Genomic DNA, 24538 nt, shown 5'->3' with positions numbered 1-24538 from the left:
TATCTATATCCACAGTAAAACGAGTCCTATAATGACATAACCCGAAAGGCCGCTCAGCAAGGAAGAAGCCACTGCTCCAAAACTTCCATAAAAAAGCCAGACTATAGTTTGCAACTGCACATGGGGACAAAGATTGTACTTTTTGGAGAAATGTCCTCTGGTGTGATGAAACAAAAATATAACTGTTTGGCCATAATGACCATCGTTGTTTGTAGGAAAAAGGGGGAGGCTTGCAAGCTGAAGAACACCCATCCCAACCGTGAAGCACAGGGGTGGCAGCATCATGTTGTGAGGGTGCTTTGCTGCAGGAGGGACTGGTGCACTTCACAAAATAGATGGCATCATGAGGGAGGAAAATTATGTGGATATATTGAAGCAACGTCTCAAGACATCAGTCAGGAAGTTAAAGCTTGGTCGCAAATGAGTCTTCCAAATGGACAATGACCCCAAGTATACTTCCAAAGTTGTGGCAAAATGGCTTAAGGACAACAAAGTCAAGGTATTGGAGTGGCCATCACAAAGCCCTGACCTCCTATAGCAAATTTGTGGGCAGAACAAAGAAAGAGTGTACGAGCAAGGAGGTCTACAAACCTCACTCAATTACACCAGCTCTGTCAGGAGGAATGAGCCAAAATTCACACAACTTATTGTGGGAAGCTTGTGGAAGGCTACAAGAAACATTTGACCCAAGTTAAACAATTTAAAGGCAATGTTATCAAATACTAATTGAGTGTATGTAAACTTCTGACCCACTGGGAATGTGATGAAATAAATAAAAGCTGAAATAAATAATTCTCTATTATTCTGGCATTTCACATTCTTAAAAAAAGTGGTGATCTTAACTGACCTAAGACGGGGAATTGTTACTGATTAAATGTCAGGAATTGTAAAAAAAAAAATAAAAAAAAACTTTAAATGTATTTGGCTAAGGTGTATGTAAACTTCCGACTTCAACTGTATATAACTTGATTAGATAAGTATTACAACCCCTGAGTCAATACATATTAGAATCCCCTTTAGCAGTGATTACAGCTGTGAATCTTTCTGGGTAAGTCTCTATGAGCTTTGCACACTTGAATAGTACAATATTTGCACATTATTTTCAAAATTCTTCAAGCTCTGACAAGTTGGTTGTTGTTCATTGCTAGCAATGTCATAGACTTACAAGACGATTTAAGTGAAAACTGTAACTAGGCCACTCAGGAACATTGTCTCGGCAAGCAACTCCAGTGTAAACTCAGCAAAAAAAGAAACGTCCCTTTTTCAGGACCCTGTCGTTCAAAGATAATTAGTAAAAATCCAAATAACTTCACATATCTTCATTGTAAAGGGTTTCATAAACACTGTTTCCCATGCTTGTACAATGAACCAAAAATAATTCATGAACATTCACCTGTGGAACGGTCATTAAGGCACTAACAGCTTACAGACGGTAGGAAATTAAGGTCACAGTTATGAAAACTTAGGACACTAAAGAGGCCTTTCTACTGACTCTGAAAAACACCAAAAGAAAGATGCCTGGGGTCCCTGCTCATCTGCGTGAATGTGCCTTCGGCATGCTGAGGACTGCAAATGTGGTCAGGGCAATAAATTGCAATGTTCGTACTGTGAGACGCCTAAGACAGCCTACAGGGAGACAGGACGGACAGCTGTGTAACCACGTGTAACAACACCTGCACAGGATCGGTACATCCGAACATCACACCTGCGGGACAGGTACAGGATGGCAACAACAACTGCCCGAGTTACATCAGGAATGCACAATCCCTCCATCAGTGCTCAGACTGTTCGCAATAGGCTGAGAGGCTGGACTGAGGGCTTGTAGGCCTGTTGTAAGGCAGGTCCTCACCAGACATCACCGGCAACAACTTCGCCTAAGGGCACAAACCCACCATCGCTGGACCAGACAGGACTGGTAAAAAGTTATCTTCAATGACGAGTTGCGGTTTTGTCTCACGAGGGGTGATGGTCGATTTCACGTTTATCGTCGAAGGAATGAGTGTTACACCGAGGCCTGTACTCTGGAGCGGGATCGATTTGGAGGTGGAGAGTCCGTCATGGTCTGGGGCGGTGTGTCACAGAATCATCGGACTGAGCTTGTTGTCATTGCAGGCAATCTCAACGCTGTGCATTACAGAGAAGACATTCTCCTCCCTCGTGATACCCTTCCTGCAGGCTCATCCTGACATGACCTTCCAGTATGACAATGCCACCAGCCATACTGCTCGTTCTGTGCGTGATTTCCTGCAAGACAAGAATGTCAGTGTTCTGCCATGGCCAGCGAAGAGCCCGGATCTCAATCCCATTGAGCACGTCTGGGACCTGTTGGATCAGAGGGTGAGGGCTAGGGCCATTCCCCCAAGAAATGTCCAGGAGCTTGCAAGTGCCTTGGTGGAAGAATGGGGTAACATCTCACAGCAAGAACTGGCAAATCTGGTGCAGTCCATGAGGAGGAGATGCACTGCAGTACTTAATACAGCTGGTGGCCACACATGATACTGACGGTTACTTTTGATTTTGACCCCCCCCCTTCGTTCAGGGACACATTACTGACTGTTTTGCTAGCACAGACTAGAATATGTTCTGGGATTCCTCCGATGGATCTGAGGAGTACACCACATCAGTCATTGGCTTCATCTGTAAGTGCATCGATGATGTCGTCCCCACAGTGACCGTACGTACATACCCCAACCAGAAGCCGTTGATTACAGGCAGCATCCGCACTGAGCTAAAGGCTAGAGCTGCCGTTTTCAAGGAGCAGGACTCTAACCCGGAAGCTTATACGAAATCCCGCTTTGCCCTCCGACGAACCATCAAACAGGCAAAGCGTCAATACAGGACTAAGATCGAATCGTACTAGACCGGTTCTGACGCTTGTCTAATCTGGCAGGGCATGCAAACCATTACAGACTACAAAGGGAAGCACAGCCAAGAGCTGCCCAGTGACACGAGCCTACCAGACAAGCTAAAGTACTTCTATGCTCGCTTCGAGGCAAGTAAAACTGAAACATGCATGAGAGCACCAGCTGTTCCAGAAGACTGTGTGATCACGCTCTCCGCAGCCAATGTCAGTAAGACCTTTAAACAACATTCACGAGGCCGCAGGGCCAGACGATTACCAGGATGTATACTGCGAGCATGTGCGGACCAATTGGCAAGTGTCTTCACTGACATTTTCAAACTCTCCCTATCCGAGTCTGTAATACCAACATGTTTTAAGCAGACCACCATAGTACCTGTGCCCAAGAACACTAAGGTAACCTGCCTAAATGACTACTGACCCGTAGTACTCACGCCTGTAACCATGAAGTGCTTTGAAAGGCTGGTCATGGCTCACATCAACACCATCATCCCAGAAACCCTAGCACACCATGACAGTCGTGTAGAGGGCACATCAAAACATATTCCACCTCAGGAGACTGAAAAGATGGCATGGGTGGCATGGGTCTTCAGATCCTCAAAACGTTCCGGAGCATTCTGACTGGTTGCATCACTGCCTGGTATGGCAACAGCTCGGCCTCCGGCTGCAAGGCACTACAGAGGGTAGTGCGAATGGCCTAGTGCATCACTGGGGCCAAGCTTCCTGCCATCCAGGACCTCTATACCAAGCGGTGTCAGAGGTAGGCCCTAAAAATTGTCAGACTCCAGTCACCCTAGTCATAGACTGTCCTCTCTGCTACCGCAGGGCAAGCTGTACCGGAACGCCAAGTCTAGGTCCAAGAGGCTTCTAAACAGCTTCTACCCCCAAGCCATAAGACTCCTGAACATCTAGTCAAATGGCTACCCAGACTATTTGCACCCCCCCTTACATCACTGCTACACTCTGTTGTCATCAATGCATAGTCACTTTAATAACTCTACCTACAGTACATGTACATACTACCTCAACGAACAGGTGCTCCCTGCACATTGACTCTGTATCGGTAAACGGCTGTATATAGTCTTGCTTTTGTTATTTTACTGCTGTTCTTTAAGTACTTGTTACTTTTATCTCTTATTCTTATCTGTATTTTTTTTAAACTGCATTGTTGGTTAGGGGCTCATAAGTAAGCATTTCACTGTAAGGTCTACTACACCTGTTGTATTTGACACATGTGACTAATACAATTTGATTTGATTACATTGCTCTAAAATAGGTTACAGGCTACAGTAGAACAGTCAAAACAGTAGGCGAAATGAAGAGGGCTAAATAGACCAAATTATTAGGGTGAGGCACGGACTAACATCTTACTACACAACATACACTTAGTATTATTTTCTTAGCTACAGTATACATATCTCCCTGGCATATTACATCATTTATGAAGCAGCATACAAGTCGTTTTTTTTTTTTTTTGAACAGGAAGGTGGCGTAGCGATTTCCGAGTTAACAGTAGTTTGCTGCGCGGCACAAATCATGCTTCATTGACAGCATGGCCGATGTTGAACGTTATTTATTTTAAACTTGGAAAATAACCCCCTAATCCCAGATTTGGGACCACACAGCCACTGTCACTGATTCCTGGAATATATATTCTTTCTCTTTTCTTCAAACAGTCATCTTTATTCAATATTGATTAATTATTGCAATATAGAAACCCGTCATTATTGTCCCTACCCTTTACAGACCAAGCTGTCCCTTATATATCTGATACCAAGATTGCTCAGTCATAGCTGGTTCAGATTTTAATTTGTAAACATTTTGAAAAACATAACTCCACTTTGACATGATTGGGTATTGTGTGTAGGCCAGTGACACAAAATCTCAGTTTAATGTATTTTAAATTCAGGCTGTAACACAACAACATTTTGAAAAAGTCAACGGGTGTAAATACTTTCTGAGGGCACCACTATGCTTAGATTTGACCCTTTTAACATTTTACATTAGTGTGGATTGAAGAAAGTTAACGTTTTAAAAAAAATGTGTTTTTTTATCATCAGATATTTAATTATTCTAATGAATGTTGGGTGCGCGTTTCTTCGCTTGCATTTTTGATTTTACAAGCGCGAGGGCGCGCCTGTGTTGCCATAGGAATGTAAACATTTCCTTGTCCTCTGGCCTTGACTGGTGTTTTGGCATTCATAGCTAGCCTAAAGTTTCGCTACTATGGGAAGTATTACAGATGTTTACTCCTCTGTCTGCAAAGAACTAAAACTACGAACTAATCGATACATTTTAGAAGTCCTGCAAGAGACGGAGGGGAAGACGGGGTAGGTTCGCAGCATCATGGCACGCTGCAGTTCATTTTCTAGCCGCAAAAGCAACTTCTTATACTGACATTCACGTTTCTCACGAACGAGCTTTACCAAACCCTGCCTGCCTGTCTGCATTCCGTAGAGACATCACACTCAAACTGACTGGGAACGACAGGCTGAGAAAGGTAGAACGAGTGACCAACAAAGATGCTCTCGCTCTGTCCAGAACCCTCCGAGACAACGACTCAGTGACAGGTAGATAGACATGTACTGTTGAGACCATGGATAGCCTGCATTCTAACAACATCCTCAAGTGGGATCCTCTTCTCCTTCATCACTGGTCTGCGAAGTCAGAGGATAGGACAGGTGATTGTAGACATGCAAGCACAGGGATATGCTTTCTCCTGTCGGGTTCTTAAATCCACGGCCGGCGCCAGAACGAATCAGTTGGACTTGACTGGTGATTTTCATATAGCTGCGCACGTTTGTTGAGGAACCTCCCATGTGTGCACGCGTTCACATTTTTTTGTTACGGGTGTCAATAGTAAAGACCAGGCAGTTCGTGATTTGCAACGTTGGGGAAGCTTACAATTTATGTCAATTGTGATTATTTGTTATATGCGCATTTTCGTGGAACAGTTTCATTTCAATAATAACGTTTTTGTTCTCAAAATCATTGTCACTTGGTTAATCATAAAAATCTTAAGTAAAATGATAAACATCTAAAAGTTCAAATTCAGCTATGGCGAGAGCACTAGCCTCTGCCATATGGACACATTGGTACACTGTGATCTATTGGTGACTAAAGAAATGAGAGCATAGAACTCCGTTATAACCTATAAGCCAATGCAATGATGCAGTAGGCCTATAACTCCCGTGTCAACTAAGTAAAATGCATACGCCTAAAGCAGTAAAAATAAAAAATAAATCCTGATGAAAATTCCGGTTCTTTCAATCAAATTAATCTCTCTACTCCACCTGTCTGCCTCACTTTATACCCATCTTGACTTGAACAATTGCAAGTGTAGTGCAACATTGTATCAAATCATCACTGGGTCCTGCCGAAGCTGTCACTAGTGAACTTATTCCCGGCCTTCAGAGTTTCCTGAGCCAGTTAGCTCAACAGACAGCTTGTTTTTTAATGTTTCCACTGGATATATGGGATCATCAGATTATGATATTTTGCTCTTTCACACCGAAGCTTGGTGATTATCGGGGCTGGGAGTGTTGGAAAGATTTTTCAAATAGGAACTATCATTTGCAATGTATGTTAAGAAAAACAGACTTCGTTGACTTGTGTGAGGCGAAGAAAAAATGTCTGAGAAGCTCATTTTATTAGTGGTGTCCGTAGTGAGTTTAAGACAATCAGAAATCAAGACAATGCCAAATGGGCATTTTCCTACATATGCATGCATTCGCATCCTGGAGAGAGACGCACCGTATCTTTGTCATCTTATTCTTGATGCAACATTTTAAGTTATACTCAAGACACATTATCTTCACACATATTTTAGACGCGTATCACTGACAGCCGCAACTCAATCAGCTATACCTACTGCCACGCGCACTACCCAAACAGCGGGTTTCCCAAATACACTTGTATATGGAAACAATCCGAAAGCTAGTTAATTTTTTAAGAAGCTAATGATCCTCTGTGGCTAAGTCATGCTCTCTGGTGAAGTATTTTGAATGATTATTTAGACTGGTGATCGAGGGTGTCAAATGCAGCACTAAGGTCTAGGAGCTATTAAAATGTAATTGACCAACTTCACGAGTGCAGTCTCAGTGCTATGATGGGATCTATATTATTTGTCTCCAGGAAGTCAGTGAGTTGCTGTGCAACATCTTTTTCAAAACAAATTGAGTGGAATGGGAGATTCGATATAGGCCTTTTACATTTTCCGGGTCAAGGTTTTGCTTTTTCAAGAGAGGCTTTATTACTGCCACTTTTAGTGAGTTTTGTACACATCCAGTGGATAGGGAGACATTTATTATGTTCAACATAGGAAGGCCAAGCACAGGAAGCAGCTATTTCAGTAGTTTAGTTGGAATAGGATCCAATATCCAGTTTGAGGGATTAGAGGCCATGGCTATTTTCAAATCAAATCAAATCAAATTTTATTTGTCACATACACATGGTTAGCAGATGTTAATGCGAGTGTAGCGAAATGCTTGTGCTTCTAGTTCCGACAATGCAGTAATAACCAACAAGTAATCTAACTAACAATTCCAAAACTACTGTCTTATACACAGTGTAAGGGGATAAAGAATATGCACATAAAGATATATGAATGAGTGATGGTACAGAGCAGCATAGGCAAGATACAGTAGATGGTATCGAGTACAGTATATACATATGAGATGAGTATGTAAACAAAGTGGCATAGTTAAAGTGGCTAGTGATACATGTATTACATAAGGATGCAGTCGATGATATAGAGTACAGTATATACGTATGCATATGAGATGAATAATGTAGGGTATGTAACATTATATTAGGTAGCATTGTTTAAAGTGATATATTTAGTGATATATTTTACATCATTTCCTATCAATTCCCATTATTAAAGTGGCTGGAGTTGAGTCAGTGTCAGTGTGTTGGCAGCAGCCACTCAATGTTAGTGGTGGCTGTTTAACAGTCTGATGGCCTTGAGATAGAAGCTGTTTTTCAGTCTCTCGGTCCCAGCTTTGATGCACCTGTACTGACCTCACCTTCTGGATGATAGCGGGGTGAACAGGCAGTGGCTCGGGTGGTTGTTGTCCTTGATGATCTTTATGGCCTTCCTGTAACATTGGGTGGTGTAGGTGTCCTGGAGGGCAGGTAGTTAGTTGCCTTGTGCAGACCTCACTACCCTCACTACCCTCTGGAGAGCCTTACGGTTGTGGACGGAGCAGTTGCTGTACCAGGCGGTGATACAGCCCGCCAGGATGCTCTCGATTGTGCATCTGTAGAAGTTTGTGAGTGCTTTTGGTGACAAGCCGAATTTCTTCAGCCTCCTGAGGTTGAAGAGGCGCTGCTGCGCCTTCTTCACGATGCTGTCTGTGTGAGTGGACCAATTCAGTTTGTCTGTGATGTGTATGCCGAGGAACTTAAAACTTATAACCCTCTCCACTACTGTTCCATCGATGTGGATAGGGGTGTTCCCTCTGCTGTTTCCTGAAGTCCACAATCATCTCCTTAGTTTTGTTGACGTTGAGTGTGAGGTTATTTTCCTGACACCACACTCCGAGGGCCCTCACCTCCTCCCTGTAGGCCGTCTCGTCGTTGTTGGTAATCAAGCCTACCGCTGTTGTGTCGTCCGCAAACTTGATGATTGAGTTGGAGGCGTGCGTGGCCACGCAGTCGTGGGTGAACAGGGAGTACAGGAGAGGGCTCAGAACGCACCCTTGTGGGGCCCCAGTGTTGAGGATCAGCGGGGTGGAGATGTTTTTGCCTGCCCTCACCACCTGGAGGCGGCCCGTCAGGAAGTCCAGTACCCAGGGCGGGGTCGAGACCCAGGATCTCGAGCTTGATGACGAGCTTGGAGGGTACTATGGTGTTGAATGCCGAGCTGTAGTCGATGAACAGCATTTTCACATAGGTATTCCTCTTGTCCAGATGGGTTAGGGCAGTGTGCAGTGTGGTTGAGATGGCATCGTCTGTGGACCTATTTGGGCGGTAAGCAAATTGGAGTGGGTCTAGGGTGTCAGGTAGGGTGGAGGTGATATGGTCCTTGACTAGTCTCTCAAAGCACTTCATGATGACGGAAGTGAGTGCTACAGGGCGGTAGTCGTTTAGCTCAGTTACCTTGGCTTTCTTGGGAACAGGAGCAATGGTGGCCCTCTTGAAGCATGTGGGAACAGCAGACTGGTATAGGGATTGATTGAATATGTCCGTAAACACACCGGCCAGCTGGTCTGCGCATGCTCTGAGGGCGCGGCTGGGGATGCCGTCTGGGCCTGCAGCCTTGCGAGGGTTAACACGTTTAAATGTTTTACTCACCTCGGCTGCAGTGAAGGAGAGTCCGCAAATTTTCGTTGCAGGCCATGTCAGTGGCACTGTATTGTCCTCAAAGCGGGCAAAAAAGTTATTTAGTCTGCCTGGGAGCAAGACATCCTGGTCCGTGACTGGGCTGGTTTTGTTCTTGTAGTCCGTGATTGACTGTAGACCCTGCCACATACCTCTTGTGTCTGAGCCGTTGAATTGAGATTCTACTTTGTCTCTATACTGACGCTTAGCTTGTTTGATAGCCTTGCGGAGGGAATAGCTTCACTGTTTGTATTCGGTCATGTTACCAGTCACCTTGCCCTGATTACAAGCAGTGGTTCGCGCTTTCAGTTTCACGCGAATGCTGCCATCAATCCACAGTTTCTGGTTAGGGAATGTTTTAATCGTTGCTATGGGAACGACATCTTCAACGCACGTTCTAATGAACTCACACACCGAATCAGCGTATTTGTCAATGTTGTTATCTGACGCAATACGAAACATATCCCAGTCCACGTGATGGAAGCAGTCTTGGAGTGTGGAATCAGCTTGGTCAGACCAGCGTTGGACAGACCTCAGCGTGGGAGCTTCTTGTTTTAGTTTCTGTCTATAGGCAGGGATCAACAAAATGGAGTCGTGGTCAGCTTTTCCGAAAGGAGGGCGGGGCAGGGCCTTATATGCATCGCGGAAGTTGGAGTAACAATGATCCAATGTTTTTCCAGCCCAGTCTTGTTTTCAGATTGGCCTTGTTAAAATCCCCAGCTACAATGAATGCAGCCTCAGGATGTATGGATTCCAGTTTGCAAAGAGTCAAATAAAGTTCGTTCAGAGCCATCGATGTGTGGAATATATACGGCTGTGATTATAATCGAAGAGAATTCTCTTGGTAGATAATGCGGTCGACATTTGATTGTGAGGAATTCTAAATCAGGTGAACAGAAGGATTTGAATTCCTGTATGTTTCTTTGATCACACCACGTCTCGTTAGCCATAAGGCATACGCCCCCGCCCCTCTTCTTGCCAGAAGGATGTTTGTTTCTGTCGGCGCGATGCGTGGAGAAACCCGCTGGCTGCACCGCCTCCGATAGCGTCTCTCCAGTGAGCCATGTTTCCGTGAAGCAAAGAACGTTACAGTCTCTGATGTCCCTCTGGAATGCTACCCTTGCTCGGATTTCATCAACCTTGTTGTCAAGAGACTGGACATTGGCGAAAAGAATGCTAGGGAGTGGTGCACGATGTGCCCGTCTCCGGAGTCTGACCAGAAGACCGCCTCGTTTCCCTCTTTTACAGAGTCGTTTTTTTTGTGGGGTTGCCGGCTGGGATCCATTCCGTTGTCCTGGTTGAAAGGCAGAACACAGGATCCGCGTCGCGAAAATCATATTCTTGATCGTACTGATAGTGAGTTGACGCTGATCTTATATTCAGTAGTTATTCTCGGCTGTATGTAATGAAACCTAAGATGACCTGGGGTACTAATGTAAGAAATAACATGTAAAAAAACAAAAAACTGCATAGTTTCCTAGGAACGCGAAGCAAGGCGGCCATCTCTGTCGGCGCCGGAAGTCGTAGTCGTATTTTCATGAATGTGTCAAGAGATACAGGATTAAAAAACGTAAGTGTCTCCATTGATCTTAGGTCCCTGCAGTTCTTTGCAGACTCAGGACAACTGAGCTTTGGAGAAATACGCAGATTCAAAGAGGAGTCCGTAATTTGCTTGCTAATGATTATGATATTTTTATCAAAGAAGTTCATGAATTCATCACTGCTGAAGTGAAAGCCATCCTCTCTTGTTGAATGCTGCTTTTTAGTAAGCTTTGCGACAGTATCAAAAATAAATGTAGGATTGTTCTTATTCTCACATTTACATTACATTTAAGTCATTTAGCAGACGCTCTTATCCAGAGCGACTTACAAATTGGTGCATTCACCTTATGACATCCAGTGGAACAGCCACTTTACAATAGTGCATCTAAATCTTTTAAGGGGGGTGAGAAGGATTACTTTATCCTATCCTAGGTATTCCTTAAAGAGGTGGGGTTTCAGGTGTCTCCGGAAGGTGGTGATTGACTCCGCTGTCCTGGCGTCGTGAGGGAGTGTGTTCCACCATTGGGGAGCCAGAGCAGCGAACAGTTTTGACTGGGCTGAGCGGGAACTGTACTTCCTCAGTGGTAGGGAGGCGAGCAGGCCAGAGGTGGATGAACGCAGTGCCCTTGTTTGGGTGTAGGGCCTGATCAGAGCCTGGAGGTACTGAGGTGCCGTTCCCCTCACAGCTCCGTAGGCAAGCACCATGGTCTTGTAGCGGATGCGAGCTTCAACTGGAAGCCAGTGGAGAGAGCGGAGGAGCGGGGTGACGTGAGAGAACTTGGGAAGGTTGAACACCAGACGGGCTGCGGCGTTCTGGATGAGTTGTAGGGGTTTAATGGCACAGGCAGGGAGCCCAGCCAACAGCGAGTTGCAGTAATCCAGACGGGAGATGACAAGTGCCTGGATTAGGACCTGTGCTTCCTGTGTGAGGCAGGGTCGTACTCTGCGGATGTTGTAGAGCATGAACCTACAGGAACGGGCCACTGCCTTGATGTTAGTTGAGAACGACAGGGTGTTGTCCAGGATCACGCCAAGGTTCTTAGCGCTCTGGGAGGAGGACACAATGGAGTTGTCAACCGTGAACAATTCTCCTCCATTAGGTTGGAAAAATAGGATGATCGAGCAGCAGTGAGGGGCTCTTTGATATTGCGTGGTACTGTCTTATCAAGCTAGTCAGAAGACTTCCAGTTTGGTGGAGCACCATTTCTGTTCCAATTTTATGGAAGCTTTCTTCAGGGCTCGGGTATTTTCTGCATACCAGGCAGCAAATTTCTTGTTACAAATGTTTTTCTGTTTTTAGGGGTGCAACTGCATCCAGGGTATTATGCAAGGTTAAATTTAGATCCTCAGGTGGTTAACCGATTTTTATTGTCCAAGAATTTATAGCACAGCTTTTGATGATCCTTATTTGGGGTCTGAGCAGATTAGTTGTTGCGATTGCAAACGTCATAAAATGGTGGTTTGATAGTCCAGGATTATGAGGAAAAACATTTAGATCCACAAAATGTATTCCACTGGGCAAAATTAGATCCAAGGTATGACTGTGGTAGTGAGTAGGTCTGGAGACATGTTGGACAAAACCCACTGAGACAATGATGGCTCCGAAAGCCTTTTGGAGTGGGTTTGTGGACTTTTCCATGTAAATATTGAAGTCACCAAAAATGTGAATATCATCTGCCATGACTACAAGGTCCGATAGGAATTCAGGAAACTCAGTGATGAACGCTCTATATGTGTAACGATATTCTTCGTCCTCCTCTGACGAGGAGTAAGAAATGTCGGACCAATGCGCAGCGTGGTATGTGTCCATGTTAATATTTAATAAATCAACTGAACACTGAAAATACAAAATAACCAAGTGAAAGACAGAAACGAAAACGAAACAGTTCTGTGTGGTGCAGATGTAACAGTATAACTTTATACCGTCCCCTCGCCCCGACCTGGGCGCGAACCAGGGACGCTCTGCACACAGACAACAGTCACCCTCGAAGCATCGTTACCCATCTCTCCACAAAAGCCGCGGGGGAACCACTACTTCAAGGTCTCAGAGCAAGTGACGTCACCGATTGAAACGCCACTAGCGCACACCACCGCTAACTAGCTAGCCATTTCACATCGGCTACATGAGTATGATTCTCAATCAGAGACAACAAACGACACCTACCTCTGATTGAGAACCATACCAGGCCAAACACATAAACACAACCTAGAAAAAAGAACATAGACTACCCATCCCAACTTACGCCATGACCAAACTAAAACAAAGACATAACAAAGGAACTAAGGTCAGAACGTGACAATATGGCCCAGGAGGCTTGTAAGTAGGCTGCATAGAGTAACCAGGAGTGGCCTCATTTAACACAGAGGGGAGCTGTTTCACTGTCCAGACAGCATCAGATACATGGTCTACACATACTGAGACAGAGGGGAGCTGTTTCACTGTCCAGACAGCATCAGATACATGGTCTACACATACTGAGACAGAGGGGAGCTGTTTAATATAATAATATAATAATATATGCCATTTAGCAGACGCTTTTATCCAAAGCGACTTACAGTCATGTGTGCATACATTCTACGTATGGGTGGTCCCGGAATCGAACCCACTACCCTGGCGTTACAAGCGCCATGCTCAACCAACTGAGCTACAGAAGGACCCCTGTTTCACTCACTTGGATTCTTTAACTGAATTAATGTCTTTCTGTCAGTGCGCGTCTCTGTGAAATAAATGATTAATATTAAAATGTTTTATTTGGACGGGCAAAGAGGTACGGTAGGGCGGGCCAGGTCCCCAAAGGCCCGCCCATAACGCTGACCCTGCTTAGATCAGTGAAGATGAAGGAGAGAACTTCCCTTGTAGATATTGAGATGCACTCTTATGTCCATGTGTCTTGTTGTTCATCCAGGTGTGTTGTTGATTGACAGGTCTGGATTTGAGGTACAACTGCATCACAGATGAGGGGGCGGGACACCTCGCTGACCTCCTCAAGGTAATCTGGTCACATATAATGGAGGTTGATTAGAACACTGGTCCCATTTCCTAAAATCCAGACATGCTGTTGTTAAGTGTGTATTAAGCTGTGTGTTGTTGTGTGTTATATTGTGTCAGGAGAACGTGTGTCTGCGCTCTCTGGACCTGACGTGTAACGACATTCAGACAGACGGAGCTGAATACATTGCAAAGAGTTTGACTGTATGTACAGTTGAAGTCTGAAGTTTACATACACTTAGGTTGGAGTCATTAAAACTCGTTTTTCATCCACTCCACAAATTTTTTGTTAACAAACTATAGTTTTGGCAGGTCGGTTAGGACATCTACTTTGTGCATGACACAAGTCATTTTTCCAACAATTGTTAACAGACAGATTATTTCACTTATAATTGTATCCCACTGTATCCCAATTCCATTGGGTTAGAAGTTTACATACACTAAGTTGACTGTGCCTTTAAACATCTTGGAAAATTCCAGAAAATGATGTCATGGATTTAGAAGCTTCTGTTTGGCTAAATTACATAATTTGAGTCAATTGGAGATGTACCTGTGGATGTATATCAAGGCCTACCTTCAAACTTGACGTCAAGCCTGGGGCGACAGGGTAGCCTAGTGGTTAGAGCGTTGGACTAGTAACCGAAAGGTTGCAAGTTCGAATCCCTGAGCTGACAAGGTACAAATCTGTCGTTTTGCCCCTGAACAGACAGTTAACCCACTGTTCCTAGGCCGTCATTGAAAATAAGAATTTGTTCTTAACCTGCCTAGTAAAATAAAATAAAGGTCAAATTTAAAAATCATGGGAAAATCTAAAGAAATCAGCCAAGACCTCAAAAAAGATATTGTAGACCTCCACAAGTCTGGTTCATCCTTGGGAGCAATTTCCAAATGCCTGAAGGTACCACGTTCATCTGTAAAAACAATAGTGCGCAAGTATAAACACCATGGGACCACGCAGCCGTCATACCGCTCAGGAAGGAGAAGCGTTTTGTCTCCTAGAGATGAACGTACTTTGGTGCGAAAAGTGCAAATCAATCCCAGAACAGCAAACGACTTTGTGAAGATGCTGGAGGAAACAGGTACAAAAGTATCTATATTCACAGTAAAACGAGTCCTATATCGACATAACCTGAAAGGCCACTCAGCAAGGAGGACGCCGCTCCAAACCCGCCATAAAAAAAGCCAGACTACGGTTTGCAACTGCTGGGGACAAAGATCGTACTTTTTGGAGAAATGTCCTCTGGTCTGATGAAACAAAAATAGAACTGTTTGGAGGGAAAGGGGGAGGCTTGCAAGCCAAAGAACACCATCCCAACCGTGAAGCACGGGGGTGGCAGCGTCATGTTGTGGGGGTGCTTTGCTGCAGGAGGGACTGGTGCACTTCACAAAATAGATTGCATCATGAGGGAGGAAAATGATGTGGATATATTGAAGCAACATCTCAAGACATCAGTCAGGAAGTTAAAACTTGGTCGCAAATGGGTCTTCCAATTGGGAAATGACCCCAAGCATACTTCCAAAGTTGTGGCAAAATTGCTTAAAGACAACAAAGTCAAGGTATTGGAGTGGTCACAAAGCCCCGACCCTAATCCTATAGCAAATTTGTCGGCAGAACTGAAAAAGTGTGTGCAAGCAAAGAGGCCTACAAACCTGACTCAGTTACACCAGCTCTGTCAGGAGGAATGGGCCAACATTCACACAACTTATTGTGGGAAGCTTGTGGAAGGCTACCTGAAACATTTGACCGAAGTTAAACAATTTAAAGGCAATCCTACCAAATACTATTTGAGTGTATGTAAACTTCTGACCCACTGGGAATGTGATGAAAGAAACAAAAGCTGAATTAAATAATTTTCTCTACTATTATTCTGACATTAAAATAAAGTGGTGATCTTAATTGTTACTAGGATTAAATGTCAGGAATTGTAAAAAACACAACAACAAAAAAACAGAGTTTAAATGTATTTGGCTAAGGTGTATGTAAACTTCCGACTTCAACTGTATATATACATTATTTATAAACACACTATGCAGTAGCTATATAGACCACATAATAGAACATACAGGAAGTCTTCAATACATGATTTCTCCATTTGTATGCACCATGTAAAGTGTGTGTGTTTTTCACTATCTCCAGTCTAATGATGCCCTCCTGTCTCTGAGGCTGACTGGTAATAAGATAGGGAACGGAGGAGCCATGCACTTCGCCAGCATGCTGCAGGTCAACTCTACACTACAGGAGCTGGACGTGGCCGACTCTGACCTGGTAACACAAATGCGCCACACACTCTCACATACACATACTGGCTGTGTCCGAGTTGGGATGTAGGGTTTGAGCAGAGCCTGAAGGTAGGGGGCAGCAGTTCCTCTTGCTGCTCCATAGGCAAGTACCATGGTCTTGTGGTGGATGCGAGCCAGTGGAGTGTGTGGTGACATGGGAGAAGTTGGGAGGGTTGAACACCAGGTGGGCTGCAGTGTACTGGATAAGTTGCAGGGGTTTGACGGTACAAGCGCGGAGCCCAGCCAACAACAAGTGCCAGGTTTAGGACCTGCACCACTTCCTGTGTGAGGTAAGGTCGTACTCTACGGATGTTGTAGAGCATGAACCTGCAGGAGCGAGTCACTGCTTTGATGTTTGCAGAGAACTACAGGGTGTTGTCCAGGGTCAGGTCAAGGTTATTGGCGCTCTGGGAGGGGGACACCGTCGAGTTGTCAACCATGATGGAGGTCTTGGAGCGGGCAGGCTTTCCCCGGGAGGAAGTGCAGCTCCACCTTGTCGAGGTTAAGCTTAAGGTGGTGGGCTGACGTCCAAGCTTAGATATCTGCCCAAAACTAAAACAATCCATATGTTCAAATCTAAAGGCCTGATTAACATAACATCATTACCGCAGCCACATCCTGTGTCCCCAGTGCCGACACATTTACAAATCAAAGAGATGGTTTAGTATTTACTTTAAAAGCTCTGAAGAAGGCCAAGAGAACGAGCAATTCTTTTAAATGAGAAAACAGAAATCCACAAAAAAAAGTCAGATTTTAAGGAGAACAAAAAATATTTAGCCTGCATTTGAACACCACCGCAGATGCTTCGCTATTCGTCATCTTCCCAATTAAGTAGCTTCGTTTTGTTGTTTGAAGAGAACCAGGGCCTATCACTCGCAGACCACATCTTCCTGTGCATTGTGGAAACGTGTGCATTGAATTTTACTAGATGAAGAGCTGAAATTAGTATAACATCCTGGCATTTAAACCATACACGAATTTGGAAAATTCACATACTATAAAACATTCTATTTTCGCATACTGAGAATTTGTCAAGCGCGATTGTGTTGTTTCCCGCTATTTGTTGATTTCAGTAGTGCATCCCCATATGTAATTGATGAGCTGTTGTCAGAGCCAAAATGAGTATGACATCCGGGCATTTAAAGTATATTCAATAAAATAAAATTAAATTGCCGTACTATTAAACTTAATTTTCTCTCATGCTCAAACGGCCTACTATTTAGGATGCAAGTTTGGGTATTCGGCCATGGCCACTGTCTCGGGCTCTCTCTCTGCATAGGGGACTCAGAGTGTGATAGCGTTTGCCATCGTCTTGAACAACAACAAGAGCCTCCGATCTGTCAACATCAGCAGACCTCTACTCTTCAGCCACCAGGTACACTGCACACAACGTGTACTAAGATGTGGTCTTCAGAAAGACTACCATGTCAGAACATATGTGCATCTTTTGTGTGGCTCTGTCTCTTTCTGAGCAAATAAAAGCTGCAAACTTGAATGGCTACTATGCAATACGTTTAGTAAAGCCACGTTTTGACAGCTATGCTGCCTTCATCAGGTTCTCTCTGTCATAGGAGGAGACAGCGGTCCATCTGTCAGGTATGTTGGTAGTTAATCAGTGTCTGAGGGAGCTGCACCTGGGAAAGATGGGCATGACTGACTATGGAGTGGAGAGACTCACTGACGCCCTGAGAACCAACTACACCCTCAAATACCTGGACTTACGCTGGTACACACACACCGTACACTGACACACGCACCATGCACAGAAATGTCATACACTCAAAGCCCATACACATACTTACATACACCATAAGCACGCTCATAGTTACTCACGCCATACACCCCTCCTCTCTGTATGTCCTTTGCTCAGTAACCGTGTGACTCGTGACGGGGCGCGGTGTCTAGCAAAGGTCCTGAAGAACAATGGAACCTTGGAGATTCTGGACCTGGCGTCCAATCGCATCGAAGACGATGGTGCCTTCTACCTCAGCCAGGCTATCGCCTTGCCCACCTGCAACCTCAAAGCGTGAGACACACATACACACACCTCACCTTTAACCCACCCCCAACCCTTGAGTGTTACTTATTGGACAAGTTCAGTTAGTGCTTACATTTTTCACTTTGTTTCAAAACTTTTCCTACATTTTTGTTCCTACTGAACACAACCCAGGATTTATCCAACTCTCTCTTCTGCCTCTCTCTCTTACTGTCTCTCCAGGTTGTCTATCCCCAATAATAACATAGCTACTGTTGGTCTGGTGTCTCTGTCTCGGGCCATGCAGGCTAACAACACTCTCACACACATCTACATTTGGGGGAACAGACTGGAGGAGCCGGTCTGTCAGGTAACACGCACGCACGCAAGCAAACGCACACACACAGATCCATCGGCCAATTTCTTCAGCCACTATACCTATTTTGCCAATTGGACTGAACCCCTTTGCTACACGGAACCCTAGTACTCCATCACGACTGGTCTATTCGATGTAACTGCACGATTAGGCTATAACAGACTTCCTCTGTCGTGACGTCCTTCTAAGGCCCTTCTGCTAGCTTGCTAGCCCCGGCCTGCTAGCTGTCTGAATCGTCGTGTCTCCAGCCAGCCTAACTACTCACTGGACCCTTATGATCACTCGGCTACGCACACCTCTCCCTAATGTCAATATGCTTTGTCCATTGCTGTTCTGGTTAGTGATTATTGTCTTATTTCACTGTAGAGCCTCTAGCCCTGCTCCATATGGCTTAGCCAAACCTTTAGTTCCACCTCCCACACATGCGGTGACATCAACAATGCCTAGGTTTACCTCCAATGTATTCACATCCTGACGTAGAAATTTCCTGTATTACCAAATCATGAGAGAGCAAACCACACACAAGTCAGAGTTATCATAAAGTCAATCTTTAATTATATGAGCTTCATCACTACCCTGTGACTCTCAGATCAATTCAGTGTCTGTAAATTAATTCTCTGAGAGTGCTTACAAAACAGTCCTTAGTATCATTTATAGCCAAGACACACCCATCAAAATTCACATGACCAATAACAGATCTTAGGAACATTATACAAATAACCTTTTACCAGAAAAAGGAGTATCCCATAATTTATAGCATTAGCTATAAATTATCGTTCAGTTTGATCTCCTAAACCAAAGCTCTTATCTCATTCTTGGTACCACTTAGCACCAAAAACATTACCTCATCCAATGGCATATATAAAATACACCCCCTCCTGGACAAGCTTACAGAGAGACGTGACTGGTACACAAACATTGTGGAGCCACCTTACTGGGTCCCCATTAATCACACCATCCCTTCACACGGTTTAGGAATAGTTTACAGACACATTCACAGATAAGACTAACCCGACCTCTCCCCTCTCTGGGCCCAAGTAACTTTCCCCACATAAGCATGCGTATGAAAATTAATAAAACATCTTATTTATAAATGTTACCTAAAGAATTCTGATTCTGCCACGACAATCCCACCATACCTTTGTCTGTACATTTTGCCTTGAATCTATTCTATCGTGCCCAGAAACCTGCTCCTTTTACTCTCTGTTCCGAACGTACTGGATGACCAGTTCTTATAGCCTTTAGCTGTACCCTTATCCTACTCCTCCTCTGTTCCTCCGGTGATGTAGAGGTTAATCCAGGCCCTGCAGTGCCTAGCTCCACACCTATTCCCCAGGTGCTCTCATTTGTTGACTTCTGTAACTGTAAAAGCCTTGGTTTCATGCATGTTAACATTAGAAGCCTCCATTGTTTTATTCACTGCTTTAGCACACTGCCAACCCGGATGTCCTAGCCGTGTCTGAATCCTGGCTTAGGAAGGCCACCAAAAGCCCTGAAATTTCCATCCCTAACTATAACATTTTCCGACAAGATAGAACTGCCAAAGGGGGCTGAGTTGCAATCTACTGCATTGATAGCCTGCAGAGTTCTGTCATACTATCCAGGTCTGTACCAAAACAATTCGAGCTTCTACTGTTAAAAATCCACCTTTCCAGAAACAAGTCTCTCACCGTTGCCGCTTGTTATAGACCACCCTCTGCCCCCAGCTGTGCCCTGGACACTATATGTTAATTGATTGCCCCCCATCTATCTTCAGAGTTCGTGCTGCTAGGCGACCTAAACTGGAACATGCTTAACACCCCAGCCATCCTACAATCTACGCTTGATGTCCTCAATCTCACATAAAATTATCAATGAACCTACAGGGGCACCCTCATAGAACATGGGAACCCTCATAGATATCATCCTAACCAACTTGCCCTCCAAATACACCTCTACTGTTTTCAACCAAGATCTCAGCGATCAGTGCCTCATTGCCTGCATCCGTAATGGGTCTGCGGTCAGATGACCACCCCTCATCACAGTCAAACGCTCCCTAAAACTCTTCAGCGAGCAGGCCTTTCAAATCGACCTGGCCCGGGGATCCTGGAAGGATATTGACCTCATCCCGTCAGTATAGGATGCCTGGTTATTCTTTAAAAGTGCCTTCCTCACCATTTTAAATAAGTATGCCCCGTTCAAAAAATGTAGAATCAGGAACAGATATAGCCCTTGGTTCACTCCAGACCTGACTGCCCTTGATGAGCACAAAGACATCCTGTGGCGTACTGCATTATCATCGAATAGCCCCCGTGATATGCAGCTTTTCAGGGAAGTTAGGAACCAATATACACAGGCAGTTAGGAAAGCTAAGGCTAGCTGTTTCAAAGAGAAATTTGCATCCTGTAGCACAAACTCAAAAAAGTTCTGGGACACAGTAAAGTCCATGGAGAATAAGAGCACCTCCTCCCAGCTGCCCACTGCACTGAGGCTAGGAAACATTGTCACCACCGATGAGTCCACTATAATGGAGAATTTCAATAAGCATTTTCTACGGCTGGTCATGCTTTCCACCTGGCTACCCCTACCCTGGTCAACTGCCCTGCACCCCCCACAGCAACTCGCCAAGCCTCCCCATTTCTCCTTCACCAAAATCCAGATAGCTGATGTTCTGAAAGAGCTGCAAAATCTGGACCCCTTCAAATCAGCTGGCTAGACAATCTGGACCCTCTCTTTCTAAAATGATCTGCCGAAATGGTTGCAACCCCTATTACTAGCCTGTTCAACCTCTCTTTCGTATCGTCTGAGATTCCCAAAGATTGGAAAGCTGCCGTGATCATCCCCCTCTTCAAAGGGGGAGACACTCTTGACCCAAACTGCTACAGACCTATATCTATCCTACCCTGCCTTTCTAAGGTCTTTGAAAGCCAAGTTAACAAACATATTACAGACCATTTTAAATCCCATCGTACCTTCTCCGCTCAGCAATCTGGTTTCAGAATGGGTCATGGGTGCAGCTCAGCCACGCTCAAGGTCCTAAACGATATCATAACCTCCATCGAAAAGAGACATTACTGTGCAGCCGTATTCATCAACCTGGCCAAGGCTTTAGACTCTGTCAATCACCACATTCTTATCGGCAGACTCAACAGCCTTCGTTTCTCAAATGACTGCCTCGCCTGGTTCACCAACTACTTCTCTGATAGAGTTCAGTGTGTCAAATCGGAGGGACTGTGGCAGTCTCTATTGGGGTGCCACAGGTTAAATTCTCAGGCCGACTCTCTTCTCTGTATACATCAATGATGTCGCTCTTGCTGCTGGTGATTCTCAGATCCACCTCTGCGCAGACAACACCATTCTGTATACTTCTGGCCCTTCTTTGGACACTGTGTTAATTAACCTCCAGGCGAGCTTCAATGCCATACAACTCTCCTTCCGTGGCCTCCAACTGCTCTTAAATGCAAGTAAAACTAAATGCATGCTCTTCAACCGATCTCTGCCTGCCCGTCCAGCATCACTACTCTGGACGGTTCTGACTTATGTGGACAGCTACAAATACCTAGGTGTCTGGCTTGACTGTAAACTCTTCTTCCAGACTCACATTAGGCATCTCCAATCCAAAATGAAATCGAGAATCGGCTTCCTATTTCGCAACAAAGCCTCCCTCACTCATGCTGCCAAACATACCTTCATAAAACTGACCATCCTACCGATCCTCGACTTCGGCGATGTCGTCTACAAAATAGCCTCAAACACTCTACCCAACAAATTGGATGCAGTCTATCACAGTGCCATCCATTTTGTCACCAAAACCCCATGTACTACCCACCACTGCGACCTGTACGCTCTCGTTGGCTGGCCCTCGCTTCATACTCGTCGTGAAACCCATTGGCTCCAGGTCATCTACAAGTCTCTGGTAGGTAAAGCCCCGCCTTATCTCAGCTCACTGGTCACCATAGGAGCACCCACTCGTAGCACGCGCTCCAGCAGGTATATCTCACTGGTCACCCCCAAAGCCAATTCCTTATTTGGCCGCCTTTCCTCCCAGTTCTCTGCTGCCAATGACTGGAACGAACTGCAAAAATCACTGAAGCTTGAGACTCATATCTCCCTCACTAGATTTAAGCACAAGCTGTCAGAGCAGCTAACAGATCACTGTACACAGCCTATCTGTAAATAGCCCATCCAACTACCTCATCCCAATACTGTATTTATTTATCTTGCTCCTTTGCACCCCAGTATCTCAACTTGTACATTCGTCTTCTCTTACATCTATTCACTCCAGTGTTTAATTGGTATATTGTAATTACTTCGCCACTATTTATTGCCTTACCTCCCTTATCTTACCTCATTTGCACACACTGTGTATAGATCTTTTCTACTGTATTATTGACTGTATGTTTGTTTTACTCCATGTGTAACTCTGTGTTGTATGTGTCCAACTGCTTTGCTTCATCTTGGCCAGGTCGCAGTTGTAAATGAGAACTTGTTCTCAACTAGCTTACCTGGTTAAATAAAGGTGAAATAAATAAAATAAAATAACAAAACACACAAATCAAAATCACACTCGAAGCCACACTCTTACTCCCCTCCACCAGGCTTTCAGTGATTTGCTGTCCAGTGGTCGTCTGTCGTCGGAGCAGACCGATGTGTGTGTGTACGAGGTGGACGGGTGTGTGTGTCTGGCTGAGGTCTTCCATGGGCTGAAGAGGCACTACTACTGGACACCCAGCTACGGACAGGATGTAAATCCTGCTAGCAATGCAGCTGTGGCCCTCACAAATACACAACTCTATCCTAACTCCTCACACACACCCTAAACCCTTAATAATACTACCCACCTGGCGCACATTCAGTTAAACTTGATGCATACATGCACTCTAATAAATATCTAATAAACTGTTTTAAGTAACTTCTCTGTTCATGTCCTATTTGTATCATGCTCTTGTGTTGTATGTTTACGCTGACCGCTTGTCAGGCCCTACTTCCAAAAGAGGTTTTGTAACCTCAAAAATATATTTTCCTGTTATATAAAGGTTAAACAAAATAAAAAATAAATGATCCTTTTCATACATTTACAATATGGCTGGTACACCAAATATGGCCAACATGTTGATGTGATATAGTTGCCATGGTAATGACCATTTTTGCATAGAACACTAAGAAAAGTTTAGGTTGCTCAATGTTCTCCATCTACAGTGCATTCGGAAAGTATTCTGACCCCTTGACTTTTTCACATTTTGTTACGTTACAGCCTTATTCTAAAATGGATTAAAAAATAATTTTCCCATCGATCTACACATAATAGCCCATCATGGCAAAGCAAAAACAGTTAAAAAACAGAAAAATTACATTTACATAAGTATTCACCCTTTACTCATTACTTTGTTGGAGCACCTTTGGCAACGAATAGCTATTTTCCGGTCTCTCCAGAGATGTTCGATCAAGTCCGGGCTCTGGCTGGGCCACTCAAGGACATTCAGAGACTTGTCCCAAAGCCACTCCTGCGTTGTCTTGGCTGTGTGCTTAGGGTTGTTGTCCTGCTGGACGGTGAACCTTCGCCCCAGTCTGAGTTCCTGAGAGCTCTGGAGCAGGTTTTCTTCAAGATTCTCTCTGTACTTTGCTCTGATCATCTTTCCCTCGATCCTGACTAGTATCCCAGTCCCTGCCCCTAAACAACATCCCCACAGCATGATGTTGCCACCACCATGCTTCACCGTAGATATGGTGCCAGGTTTCCTCCAGACATGACGCTTGGCATTTAGGCCAAAGAGTTCAATCTTGGTTTCATCAGACCAAAGAATCTTGTTTCTCATGGTCTGAGAGTCCTTTGGGTGCCTTTTGGCAAACCCCTAGCAGCTGTCATGTGCCTTTTACTGACAGGTATGTGCCTTTCCAAATCATGTCCAATCAATTGAATTTTCCACAGGTGGACTCCAATCAAGTTGTAGAAACATCTCAAGGATGATCATTGGAAACAGGATCCACCTGAGCTCAATTTCGAGTTTCATAGCAAAGGGTCTGAATACTTTAAAAAAAATGTAATACATTTGTAAAAATTTCTAAAAACCTGTTTTTGCTTTGTCAATATGGATTATTGTGTGTGAAAATGTTTTATTTAATCCATTTTAGAATAAGGCTGGAAAGTAAAAAATGTGGAAAAAGGAAAAGGAGTCTGGATACTTTTCGATTGCGCTATAGAACAATGCTATG

General features: G+C 44.5%; 1 protein-coding gene across 2 annotated transcripts; it reads left to right on the top strand.

The window, feature by feature from the left end:
* The first annotated feature begins 953 nt into the window (after positions 1-953).
* On the top strand, positions 954-23237 carry lrrc34 (leucine rich repeat containing 34). Of its 2 annotated transcripts, XM_035741874.2 has the most exons (10): positions 954-5190; positions 5318-5430; positions 13652-13716; positions 13836-13919; positions 15853-15981; positions 17275-17370; positions 17567-17721; positions 17866-18021; positions 18214-18340; positions 22924-23237. In XM_035741874.2, exons 1-10 carry the CDS (start codon positions 5087-5089, stop codon positions 23143-23145), a joined length of 1251 nt encoding a protein of 416 aa, XP_035597767.1. In that variant the 5' UTR covers positions 954-5086; the 3' UTR covers positions 23146-23237. The 2 variants fall into 2 exon arrangements, with proteins under 2 accessions (XP_035597767.1, XP_035597768.1); XM_035741875.2 differs by lacking the exon at positions 13836-13919.
* Positions 23238-24538: the final 1301 nt, after the last annotated feature.

The sequence above is a fragment of the Oncorhynchus keta genome, chromosome 28 (assembly GCF_023373465.1).
Source record: "Oncorhynchus keta strain PuntledgeMale-10-30-2019 chromosome 28, Oket_V2, whole genome shotgun sequence".
NCBI classification, from domain to species: domain Eukaryota; kingdom Metazoa; phylum Chordata; class Actinopteri; order Salmoniformes; family Salmonidae; genus Oncorhynchus; species Oncorhynchus keta.
This window is presented reverse-complemented; position numbering and strand designations above follow the sequence as displayed.

Coding starts and splice junctions, on each gene's coding strand:
- lrrc34 (XM_035741874.2), top strand. CDS start 5,087: ATGGGAAGTATTACAGATGTTTACTCCTCTGTCTGCAAAGAACTAAAA. Junction 13,920..15,852: donor ACATTGCAAAGAGTTTGACT/GTATGTACAGTT, acceptor CACTATCTCCAG/TCTAATGATGCCCTCCTGTC. Junction 15,982..17,274: donor ACGTGGCCGACTCTGACCTG/GTAACACAAATG, acceptor CTCTCTGCATAG/GGGACTCAGAGTGTGATAGC.